This window comes from Microtus oregoni, unplaced genomic scaffold, assembly GCF_018167655.1.
Source record: "Microtus oregoni isolate MIOR12 unplaced genomic scaffold, Mior012 000057F_ref0000458, whole genome shotgun sequence".
NCBI classification, from domain to species: Eukaryota; Metazoa; Chordata; class Mammalia; order Rodentia; family Cricetidae; genus Microtus; species Microtus oregoni.
In genome coordinates, this window is record NW_024543833.1 from 2,839,242 (window position 1) to 2,851,654 (window position 12,413).

Sequence of the window (12,413 nt, forward strand, 5' to 3'; positions counted from 1 at the left end):
CTGTTGTCTCCTTCATCTTGGCATGTTGCGGAATATTAGTTGAAGATGTGTTCCATTTGTTTGTGCTGTGGAACATTGGTTTAATGATGCAAAGATGTGCTGCATTCTTTCATGTTCTCTTTGTTTAACTCTGTGAAGCTGTGCTACTTTGCCTGTCTAAAACACCTGGTTGGTCTAATAAAGAGCTGACAGCCAATAGCAAGGCAGGAGCAAGGATAGGCGGGGCTGGCAGGCAAAAAGAATAAATAGGAGAAATCTGGGAAGAAAGGATTAAGGAGAAAAAGGAGAGAGCAGATACCAGGGACCAGCAACCCAGCTACCCAGCGAGCCGTGGACTAAGAAGTAAAGAAAGATACATAGACTAGAGGAAGATAAAAGCCCAGAGGCAAAAGGTAAATGGGAAAATTTAAGGAAAAACTGGTTAGAAACAAGCCAAGCTAAGGCTGGGCACTCATGAGAACGAATAAGCCTCCATGATTATGTGGGAGCTGGGTGGTGGGCCCCCAAAGAACAAAGAGTAAAAAAACAAAAACCAACTACCTGGGCATTTCCAGGAAAGGAGAGTTGCTTTGTTGCTTTTCTCAGAAGCCCGTTTTACCCAGAATGCAGTCTGCTAAGTAGGTGTGTAAGGAATAAGGACATTTATAGGGGTTTGAGTGCCTCTAAATTTAAAAGGAGACAAGATGGCAGTGCACTGTGGTGCTCCTTTGGCTGACCCATCTCCAGACAGCACGGCCGTCTTCATGTTCTATTTCAGGGGTCCCAGACTGGTCTGTCTCTAATGATTGCCCCACCTAGTGTTCTTTCTGCCTTGTCTTGAGGGGCCTATTGACCACTCCTTCCTACACCTAACCGCCTACCTAAGAAGTTGGATATACAGAATCTGCTCCCGAGCGGTTAGAATGGAGGCAACAGCAGCCAGCCTCAAGTCAGGCTCGAGAGTTCCGCCTCCACCTGTTTCTTACCCACCAGCCACCGACTAACGACCACACCCTCCACTGTTGGCCGCCTTAGGCCTGTGAGTGTCAGGGCCAGGCCACCAGATTACCAAGGGTGAACCTTTCAGACTTCTCTGGTTTTGATGGAAGATGGAGTCAGGCGAGCCCACCCCTTAGGTACCTTGATCCCAGATTGCTGTTTTAGGAGGATACTGAGGGTAGGGGCAGTGAAGTTGTTTCTCTGTCTAGACCAACCTCTCCCTGTCATCCTGGGGACTCAGGGGCAGCAGAATGTGGGCGAGACCTCGAGCTTCCCTACCCACAGCTGCTCTTGTTATTCCTTTCAGCAGGCACCCTTACACAGCCCCACCTGCTTCTGGCTCCTCTGTGGGCTCTACCTTGGTTTTTCCCATCTGTCCGTCTTCCCTGACTTTGTAGCCTCCGTGCCATTCTACTGCGGCTCCTTTATCCCTTCTGGACCAAGATGTGCAGAGGCTGCAGAATCCCCAGCGCCATGCCTGCCACTTTTCTTGCCTGCCAAGTTTGACTTGTGTCCCCAGAGCAGCACACCCAGCCCGTCCACAGTTACTTATGGGTAGATCCAGACCAGTGAGTGCAATTGTTGGCCTGACATGCGCATTGCTCAACCCAACAGACAGGCTACGCTCTCCCTTGGACCAAGTGTCCTTGTGATTTATTTAATGCTACATTTGGGTGCTATTTTTTTGTTGATTTTACAGTCAGAAACAGCCTTAAACACAGTACTGAAGCGGTATCAAGGCTGCCTCTTTGCTGGCCTGGGAGGAAAGTTCCAGCACCTGACCGAAGATCCTGTAGAGCTCTAGGTCCTTCTTGGTAATCAAGTCCCTGAGTTCCTCCAAGAGGCGTAACACCTGCGCGCTGGCGTCCGGCACCTGCCCGCCGGCATCCGGGGAGGAGATGCCCAGCTCGCCCAGGAGCTGCAGGGTGGTCTTGAGGGCCGGCTCCAGATCATCTAGGAGTTCCTGCCCACTTCCCTGCATGTGGATGGCCTGCTCGGGCAGCTCATGTCGAGTGGTGTCCAAGGCTGTGGCCAGTGTATCGTATTGCTCCTTGAAAAGCTTTGCTACAGCCTGGAGAGGGCCCAGCACCTCCATCTGGGCATCCAGGATGGTAGCCAGCTCCTGATGTTTCTGCTGGAGCAGCAGCTGGAGCCGCAGCTCCAGCACCCGCCGCTGTAGACGCTCCTTCTCACGGCATGAGGCCGCCAAGTCCTTCTCGGCCTTCTCCTCCAGCAGAGTCAGGTTGTTTTCCATCTTCACAGACAGCAGGGTCAGCAGCAGTGTCTGCGACTCCATGTCCATGGTCTCCTGAAGATCCTGTCTCTTCTTGGGAAGGCGTGTCTTTTTCTGAGTGGTAAAGGACGTGGACTCAGCTTTCTTTGACATTGTCCTGTCTAGCTGGGGAGCCGTCCTGAACATGCTTGTGTCTTTGGATGAAAGGTCTAGGTAGGGCGGGGCTGTGCTGTGCCCTTCCAGCATGGTGGACTGCAGGCCTCCTGTTCCCATCACCAGGCTATCTTCTGCCCAGAGAAGAATGCCACGGTCAGTGCCATTGGGCACACACCCCTTGGTTCAATACAGCTTGGGGCCACCAGGACTCTTTCTTCCAGGGTGTGTGGGTGCTAGACTCTTGGGCCTGTGAGCTCCACAGCTGAGGCGAGGGGCAGCTTCTCAGGTCTCTTGTTCTTGGGCATAGACTACAGAACCATGAGCTCGATAGCCTCTTTAATTGCCTTGTTTTTAATAAATTATTTACAGTGTTGAGTGTGACTGTTTGGGCTGAGGTCCTTCCATGCTGGTCCTAGGGATTGAACTCTGGTAACCAGGCATGTAGCCAACATCTTTACTGGCCGAGTCATCTCCAGGAGTCATTTCCTTTAACCTCTGGCAGGAGAAACAAACGCTGTGGCCACAGATCAAAGTCCATGCTGGCCTCCAGGCTCCCCCAGGATCACAAGTACCTATTGTACATCTCAAAACCTCCACCATCACCTGCTGGCTTCCCACCTCCCGCGAGTCCCTCCTCCCAGGTACCCATTAGGTCTCTCTTGAGAGCAAGGTTTTCCCCTCTGCCCCAGATATCCGTTTTCACTATTTCCCTGCTTTATTTCTCTATTCTGTATCTCTTGCTATCTTGATATCACCACTATTCTCTCCCACTCTGATTTCCTGGCCCTGGCCACGTCTAGCCTGCTAGCCGTGTTCAATTTACTACTTTCTCTCTCTGCTCTGGAATCTTCCAAATGCCTCTGGCTCTTCTCTCATATCTACAATAAAAACCTTAACCATATCGTGGGAGCGGTCATATTGGCAGTTTCTTTACTGCACCTCCCTGGTCTACACACACCTTCGACCTCACAATATTGAACCATCAGTGTTAATGAGAAACAGTGTGGTGCATTCAGAAAAAGGAGGAGACTTATCAAAGTGGTCTCGGGCTTTGGTGTTAGTGTGAGCAAGCAGCGTGTCTCCTGTACCAGCAGTGGGTGAGCGTTCCCTAATTCATTGTTCACCGCCACAGCTAACAGGGATCAGCTATATAAATGATTTAAAAACAATGAAGCTGAGTTTCCATCCAAGTGCCGCACACATTCAAACCCGTCTGGCGTCCCAGGCTTCCTACGAGAAGGGGTCTCTGGGCTTCCTCTGCGATACTGTTTTGTGTCAGTGTTTGCATGTTTTATTTGCTACATACACACCCGGACTCTGACACCCCTTGAATTATTACTTTCTAAATCTCCAGCTGGGCCACAAGTCCTAGTAAAACAGAGAGCTGTTGACTTACAGCGTCCTTCCCAGGGAGAGGAACGAGGAAGGCGTGCAGAGCCCAAGGGTGGAGAAAGTGTTTAAATCAAATGCGCTTGCTGATGGAGTCCTAGCCCAGGAAGACGAATACCACAGAGCTCGCATCAGCAAGAAGAGCTTTGTGTGTGTGCGTGTGCGCGCATGTGCATGTGTGTGTGTGTATATGTGTGTGTTAGATAGTATCTGATTCTGAGGAAGGTTTTTCATGCTAAGGGGGAGAGAGCAGATTCCAGCCATCCTGCAGCAGAGCCCAGCATGTGTGCTTTCCAGTCACTTCACATGCATGGCTCAAGCTCTTCTAGAGGGGCTCAGCGCCCACGGACTAGACATTCCTGGGCGGCAGTGGGCTGCATAGGGTATCTGTGGGGAACGGACGCTTGCGCTTCTTCCTCTTCAATTGGAAGACACCAACATGCTTCTTGCTGTTGTTGCTTAATTTCCAAATTATTAGATTCAGGATTTTTCTGGTTAATAGACTGCATTCTAAGGAGCAATTAAGATGTCATCCTTGCCTGTCAAGACATGTTTTCCGATCTTTTCCCCTGGGTCATTTCTGCAACTCTTCTGCCTCTGGGACTTCCTCAACCTTTTCCCTCTTTCATGTCTGTCCTATTATGTCTCTCTTTAATCATCCACTAAGGACAGACTTTGAGTCTAGTTTGGTGATTGTCCATGGACCACAGTGCCTAGTACAGTTCCTAGTGTCTTTTTTTTTTTTTTTTTTTTTTTTTTGGTTTTTCGAGACAGGGTTTCTCTGTGGCTTTGGAGCCTGTCCTGGAACTAGCTCTGTAGACCAGGCTGGTCTCGAACTCACAGAGATCCGCCCACCTCTGCCTCCCGAGTGCTGGGATTAAAGGCGTGCGCCACCATCGCCCGGCAGTTCCTAGTGTCTTGTAGGTGTTTATGATTATTACTATGGTGATGACCTTGGTTATCTGTTGGTTGGATGGAGTAATTTAATGAAAGTCCTAACAGAGGTATAGATCTACATCTGGGTCCCTGAGTAAAGAAGACCTGGGGGTGTCCCTGTCACCCTGTGCTCCCAAATATCTCTGCTCCAATGACCAAAGATTTTGGTTTATGATATGAAAGAGGACGGAAGGAAACAGCCCCTTCTAGAATCTAGAGTTTCCTTAGAGATATGGAGAAACCCTTTGCCTGGTAATCGTTAGTGGGGGAAAATGCTAATGATCTGTCATGACCTGTTGTTTAGTAACAGTGGCTTTCTGAGAATGGACGCTTATGCCTCCCCAGGCATCCCGGCCTTAGCTAAAATAGCCTGATCTTTGGACTGTCCCGCAGAAGGGTCCAATGAGGTCTTTTGTCCTGCTTCAGGAAACATAGATCTCATAGCAGGTGTTGACTCAGAGAATGTTCTGATATCAGCAGCACTGAGGGCTGGCTTCTTGTCAGGTTCCTCTGCTCAGTAGCTCCCCAGCCCCAGCCCCTTGGACAGGCAGCTGCCTTTTAGCCTCACTGGAACGCCTTGGTTTTACAGCTCAGGCACCTTCAGCAGCTTCGCACTGGGGATAAAGTTAAGTTCTTTAACTCTTACTAAGGTTAGAAACCCTGTCTGATCTTCATCTATGGCCTCCTCGGAAAGATTAAGGTCAGGGCTGTGGGGACTGGATCTTACCTCTGATAACCGCAGGGGAAATGTGAATCAAGAATTTTGTTTCAGACAGCTAAGGTATAAAGAAAACAGCCAGCCACATCTAGGGACCCACTGTTGGGGGCTTGTTTATAGGTGGGCGGGGCATTAGGAAGAATCCGAGGGGGCAGAGCAGGAAGCAAGGTAACAAGATTGGGTGGAGGATGAGGTTCAGTGTTTGTTTTTTCCAGGTCATTGCTGTTCTTAGATAGATGTGCCGTCTTCTGTGTTTTAGATACTGTTTCTCTCTTTCTAATTATGTTGATGAATGCTAGCACCTACTGTGAGCGTGAAGCAGAGAAGATCACAGAGTGTGTGGAACAGTGCTTGGCTCTGTTCCCGAGGAGGGTGGGGCGCCGCTAACACCTGGCACAGGGTGCGGAACCCTTGCCTGCGACGTATGTTGTTTTCCCGCTGTGTTCTGTTTGGCTTCTGCTCTTGAGGAAAACTGAGAGATGTGTGCTGTCAGACTGGGTCAAGGACAGGTGAGGTCCATTCTAGGAGCCAGAAGCCTGACGTTGTCCCTTGTGGTGACTTTGACAAGGTAACTGGACACTGGGCGGGTGATCAGACAGACAGGGGTAGGCTTAGATTTCTTTGAAATTCCTTAGCGTTTAAGTCATGTCTTGATGAATGGCATGGGTCACACCCAGCCTTTATTTGACTAATACCTCTTCTTGAGGTATCAATTTTTCTAGAGGAGGGGTTACCTATTATCCATAGTTAACTCTGCCAGATGCAGAAGAGGAATTTCTATGTATCTGGAAGGAATTCTCTTAGTGAGCCAGGCTCCACTCATAATTAGCGAGCCAGGGAACACTCAGGGACCAGGAATTTCTAGGGATGAAGATATATTGGTTTAATATCCAAATAACACTATTCCCATTGTACCCATGTACTTGAATATTTCTGCTGTAAATTCTTAAGGCCCAAGATATGATTCATCTGTGATTTCCCTTCTGTATGATTAGATACAGTCCAGGATAGACCTTTCACACCCAGGAACCCTGCTTCTCAGCCCTGACTCCCCAGGGGAGCTTCCACTATCCTGATGCCCTGTCAGCTCTCCGGGCCAATTAGCTGAGTCTCTCTGGATTGGAGACTTTATTTGCCAAATTTCCCAGGTGACTCCAAAGAGCAGCCCCTACTAAGCATGAGCTATTTGAAGGAGAGCAACCTGCTTTATCCACTGCTGTTTCTCCAGAGCTCCACGTAGTGCTTGGCACAAGGGCATTCTGTGTAGCCGCCAGCGCCTCCTATCTCACAATGTGAACAACACCATACAGCACTACTGTAAACCCAGCCCAGAGCTTGGCGCTTTCCAGTTTCCTCACCTGGGTGTTTGCAGTCCATCCGTCTAGGAGTATGACTTGGAAACTGGATTCCCACCTGGTCTCTGCCTACTCCACCCAACTGCAGCAGCCTGGTCCTTCGCTCTCCCTGGGGATTTTCCCACACTGAATGTCTCTTGTGTACATTGGTGCATTTATTTCCAGTCCCCATCAGTGCCCCCCGAGTCGAGATGCCATCTTCAGTCGTCCACACTGCTTTAACAGCTCCTGCATGGGGAGAGGCTACCAGGGTGTATCCCATAGCAACCAAGCCATTCTCTGCTCTGTGATCAAGGCCATCCCTTCAAAATTCAAATGTGGTCCAATCATTAAAATGTTGTTCTTTCCTGATCCACACAACTCCATGGGCTGCTGTGTTCTGGTGTCCTAGGTGACAGGGGCTAGTCCGCAGAGTTCCCTGGTACACTGTACAATAACAATAACCTTGAGGTTAGGCCTCCAGGCCCCTGTGACCTACAAGGCCCAGTGGTCTGGTCCACATCGCCCCATGGTTTCCTACTCTACTTTCTCAGACTTAATGCACTATACCCTTTGTCTTTGCGTTCCCTCTATTAGCTTTCTTATACCTCTGAATTCTGTCTCCATCTACCCTTGGAGCCTTTGTACACCCATTTCCCCTATCTAGAATATTTTCTCCATCTTGTTATTTCTTCTTGCCTGGTTAATTGCTGGTAATCTTCATTTTATGGAACCCTGAGTTGGTGGAGCTCTCATCTCTATGAATGCTCTCTTCGGTCGGTAGTTCCCCTTCCGTTTGGGTTGTTGGACTAATCCCCCACTGCCCACCTCAAGGAAGTGCACACGCAGAGGTGGTGTCTGACTTCACTCATGGTTGTCCTAGTGCTAAACAGAGAGAACAGGGCCACCAAGTAGGTGCTCAGTAGATAGTGGCGAGCTGGACGACTCATTGTTCTTTCCTAACTGCTCCAAATTGTCCTAGCCTAGCCGCTGTATGATCAGGTAGTTCCTCCTATCTCTCTTCCTTGAATGGTTGTGGGAACATGAGGGGGAAGGGGGCTGCCTCTCCTTCCTGAGTTCCATGTGCTTTCTAGAGGTGCCGTTATTTGAAACAGCCTGCATGATATGTCTGCTTGGCTCTATATTTAGCTTCCTCCTAAAGATCTATTAATACCTACATCCATCAGCTGCTTTTCTCTGGTAATCTTTTGATGTTTCTTCATCTCCTAGAACTTCCCCAAAGCCGAGTTAGGGTTTTTGAGGTATGTGTTCCCTCTTGTCTCTTTGGCCCTCAAGGGTGTTTTAATTTTTCTCACAAGAATTTTTTCCTTTGGTTTAATTTTTATTTATCATCATTACCATCTATGTGCATGGCATGTGGTATGGGCACAGATGCTGCCATGCGCATGTGAAGTCAGAGGACAATCCTCCGGAGTCTGCTCTCCCTTTCCACTTTTATGTGGGTTCCAGGAATCGAACTCATGTCTCCAGGCTTGCAGGACAAATGCCTTTAGCCTTGGAGCCATTTTTGCAGTTGTTCCTTCTCAGATTTTAGCTTTCCATCGCAGACCTGGGTCACACTCGGTGCCTCTGCTCACATATTCCTGTCTGCGGTCTCCCTGTCATCCTGGCCTGGTGTAAGTCTCCTGGCTTCTGCAGTAGCCTCCTGGTCAGCTCGACTCCACCTCTGCCTAGTCTTAAATACGCTGGAAATCAAACCCTGCCTCTCGACATTGTTCCTCTGAATCTTCCTAAAACCATAGAAATTAATTGGACTAGACCTCAGTTTCTTGCTTTCATGACCTTCTATGGCCTTCTTCTGTCTCTGAGCCTTGCTTTCCTGATCATATGTAGAATAAAATGCTTGGGCTACGTTGTTGAGAATTCCTCAGTAATATTAATGATAATAGGGATAATAATGGCAATGATCAGATTGGCTGACATTTCTCAAACATCACATAGCCAAGCACCAAGTATTTCATGTATATTTTATCAGTTCACTTTAAAATTATTCATTCCCCCATTAAGCAAACAAAGCAGAGATTTCTGGCCTTTTTAAACTAGATGTTGAAACTCAAGCATAGTGAAGTTAAACCGCAGAGCTGGAGAAGCGACCATGCCAGGATTTAAACCCAGGTACACTGTCTCTAAGCCCTCACTCTTCTTTAATATTTTATACACTATATGATATATATTTTGATCATGTTTTATCCCTTTCCAATTCCTCCAAGATCCTCCCACTTTCCTACCCACCCAATTTTATGTTTTTCCTATCTCTCAAAAATCAAACACCCCAAAACAAAGCAAAAACCCAATAAACACACCTGCGCACACACAAAACTCACAATAAACATGTAAAAGACCAAGACAAAAAATGCTGAAACAAAGCAAAATGATACAAAAAGTCTACAAAATTCCCACTGATTTGTGTTGGTCAACCACTCCTGGGTGTGGTGCCTGCCCAGAAGTGTGGCTCATATGCCCGGTAGGACTCCAGTGGACAGAACGGATTTTCCTTGACAGTAGGTACCACTTGCACACAGCTTCTTGTTTAGGGTGGGAGCTGTATCCACGTTGCCCTCTCAGTGCCGGGACCCCATCAGGCTAGAACCTGTGCAGTCTCTGTGAGTGTGTCTGTGTGTCCGTCCTGCTGTGCCTTGAAGACACTGTGTCTATGGAGTTAATCCCTCTTCTTTGTTCTTACAACCTTTCCACCTCCTCTTCCACATAGATCCCTCATGCGTGGGGAGAAGGGGTCTGATGGAGACATCCCATTTAGGACAGAGTGCTCTAAAGTCTCACTCTGCACACTGTCCAGTTGTAGGTCTCTGTGTTAATTCCCGACTACCACAAGCAGCTTTTCAGACGATGGCTGAGCTATGGGTATAGCAAGCAGTACGTCATGAAGAGTTATTTTATTGCTATGCTCACTTAGCAGAATAATAGTTTTCTACTAGAATCCACAACCAACCTCGTCTATTCTTGGTCACTTTAACAGTGTCAGGTATAGGTTCCATCTTACAGAGTGGACCTTAAGTCCAATCAGAAAGTGGTGGGTTGCCCCCATAACATTTGTGCCACTATTGTACAAGTTTATCTTGCACTGTTTTAGGTTGTAGGGTTGATAGCTGGGTGATGTTTATCCTTTGGTAAAGTGCAAACTACCTTCCAGTACCATGAATGTTAGTGAGTAGGGGTGAAGCCTCTAGTTGGGCAACCAGCTTGATGACTCCTAGTTTTGCAACATTTCCAAGTGTTGTTTTCAATAGGGTCTTACCATCAGTTTGTGGAGAGCAACCAGTATCCTTGGCAACAACCTTTGATGCTTCCGAGTTTCCAGAGGGCCCTTGTTGTAATTAGGAGCAGCGGGGCTGTGTCCCGCCACCCAGCTGCCCGCACGGCTAGCTTTATACCCAAAATAATTACACGGAAACTGTATTCTTTTAAACACTGCCTGGCCCATTAGTTCCAGCCTCTTATTGGCTAGCTTTTACATATCGATCTAACCCATTTTTAATATCCCTGTAACACCACAAGGTGTCTTACCAGGGAAGATCTTAACCTGCATCTGTGTCCAGTAGGAGAATCATGGCGACTCCTTGACTCAGCTTCTTTCTCCCAGCATTCTATTCTGTTTACTCTGCCTACCTAATTTTATGTCCTATTAAAGGGCTAAGGCAGTCTCTTTATTTAACCAATGAAATTAACACAAAACAGAAAACTCTCCCCCATCAGGCCCTTTTGGCCAATCACTCTCACTCAACACAATGTAACCCATTCCTGGCCCTGGAGGGTTTTTTCTTTTTCAATTTATTATTATTGTTGTTGTTATTTTTTTTTTTAAAGAAAACAAGGCACTGGAGGTTTTAGTTGGTGGCATAAGATGTCTGGTTGGGGCATTGTCTCCCCTGTTACTTTGATGGCTCCATTTTGATTCCTTTCGTAGATGTATAGATTTTAGAAAGCTTCTACAGAAGTAAGTTTTCATATGGTTTTTCAAATGCTCTTTAGTGTTAGCTGTCCCCCACTCCCTCCTTTACCAGTCTCTTCCGTATCCCTTGCTTTTTAATCCATCTAAATAGTTCCCTGTTGTCTCTCCATAACAATATGTTCTATTTCCTCTTCCTTGGGAGTTTCTCCTCCCCCCAGGCCCTTACTAGATCCCTAGCCTTTGTGGTTCCTTGGGTTATAGCACACATATTGACAACTTAAAAGCTAACATTCACATATAAGAGAAAACATTCAGTATTTGTGGGGATTTTTTGTTGTTGTTTTGCTCTGAGATTATGCCACTCAGCATAATTTTTTTTTTCTAGCCGGAACTTGAGATAGATAATTCTCAGATTGTTTCCTGAGAAACGACCCCACTGGTTTCCATAGTGACTGTACAAGTTTGTATGACTACCAGTAATGACTAAGTGTTGCTCTTTCTCTGTGTCCTCACCAGCATGCGCTATCATTTATGTTACTGATGTTGGGCATTCTGACTGGCCTAAGATGAAATCTCAGAGTAATTTTAACTTGCATTTCCTTGATAGCTAAGGATGTGGAACATTTCTTTAAGTGTTTCTCAGCTATTTGTTGATTCATCTTTTGAGATCTCTTTGCTTCATATTCTGTATTGCACTTTTTAATTCAATTATTTGTTTTCTTGATGTTCAGGTTTTTTAGTCCTTTATATAATCTAGAAACATCTGCTGGAAGGTTAGGGTATCTTCCAGCAGATGTTTAATTGGTAAAGATATCTTTCCATTCTGTAGACTGCTGCTTTATCAGAATAATGGTGTCCTCTGACATATAGAAGCTTTTCAGTTTCATGAAGTCCCATTTATTAGCTGTTTTTAGTGCCTGGGCTATTGATGGCCTGTTTAGAAAGCCTTTGTCTATGCCAGTGAGTTCAAGGCTATTCCCCCTTTCTTTCTATGAAGTTCAGGATACCTGGTCTTAAGCTGATATATTTGATCCATTTGAGGTTGAGTTTTGGGTAGGGTGATAAATAATGATCTAAATTCATTCTCAGTTTTCTATTTGCAGACATCCAGTTGGACTACTTGTTAAAGGTACTATCTTTCCTCCAATGTGTATTTTTTACTTTGTTGTCAAAAATCAGGTGTTCATAGGCATGAGTACTTATGCATGGGTCCTCCGTTTGATTCCATTTATCAGTGTATATGTTTGTTTATGCCAGTACCGGAATGTGTTTATTTTTATAGCTCTGTAATACATCTAGAAATTGGGGATGGTGATACCTCCAGCAGTTCTTTTATTAGTCAGTATTTTTTAATCTATCTTGAATTTTGTATGTTTCCATATGAAGTTGAAATTGGGTTTTAAATTTCTATAAATAATTGTATTGGGATTTTGATCAGGATTGCATTGAATCTGTAGATTACCTTTGCTAGGATGACCACTTTCAGTGTTTTAATCCTATTAATCTGTGAGCATAAGAGATCTTTCCATCTTCTGATATTTTCTTCACTTTCTTTCTTTAAAAATCTTAGTTTTTCTTATCTAAGTCTTTCACTTGCTTGCTTAGAGTTAACCCAAGGTGTGCGTGTGTGTGTGTGTTGAGGCTATTGTGAAAGGTATTTTTCCTCTTGCTTTCTTTCTCAGTCTGTCTGCCATTTTTTGTGTTAATTTTGTATCCTGCCACTTTGTTGAAACTGTT

The 12,413-nt window shown here is 46.1% G+C and overlaps 2 protein-coding genes across 3 annotated transcripts in view; one reads left to right on the forward strand and one right to left on the reverse strand.

Annotated features, from left to right (window-relative positions):
• Mapk4 (mitogen-activated protein kinase 4) overlaps window positions 1-12,413 on the forward strand; it is a 132,311-nt gene that overhangs the window by 60,372 nt on the left and 59,526 nt on the right. The gene's annotated exons all lie outside the window — the stretch shown is intronic.
• On the reverse strand, window positions 1,691-6,788 carry LOC121438770 (HAUS augmin-like complex subunit 8). The gene is made up of 2 exons (XM_041639188.1): window positions 6,770-6,788; window positions 1,691-2,499 (listed from the first exon to the last, which is right to left on the reverse strand). The coding sequence occupies exons 1-2, from the start codon at window positions 6,786-6,788 to the stop codon at window positions 1,691-1,693; spliced, it is 828 nt and encodes a 275-aa protein (XP_041495122.1).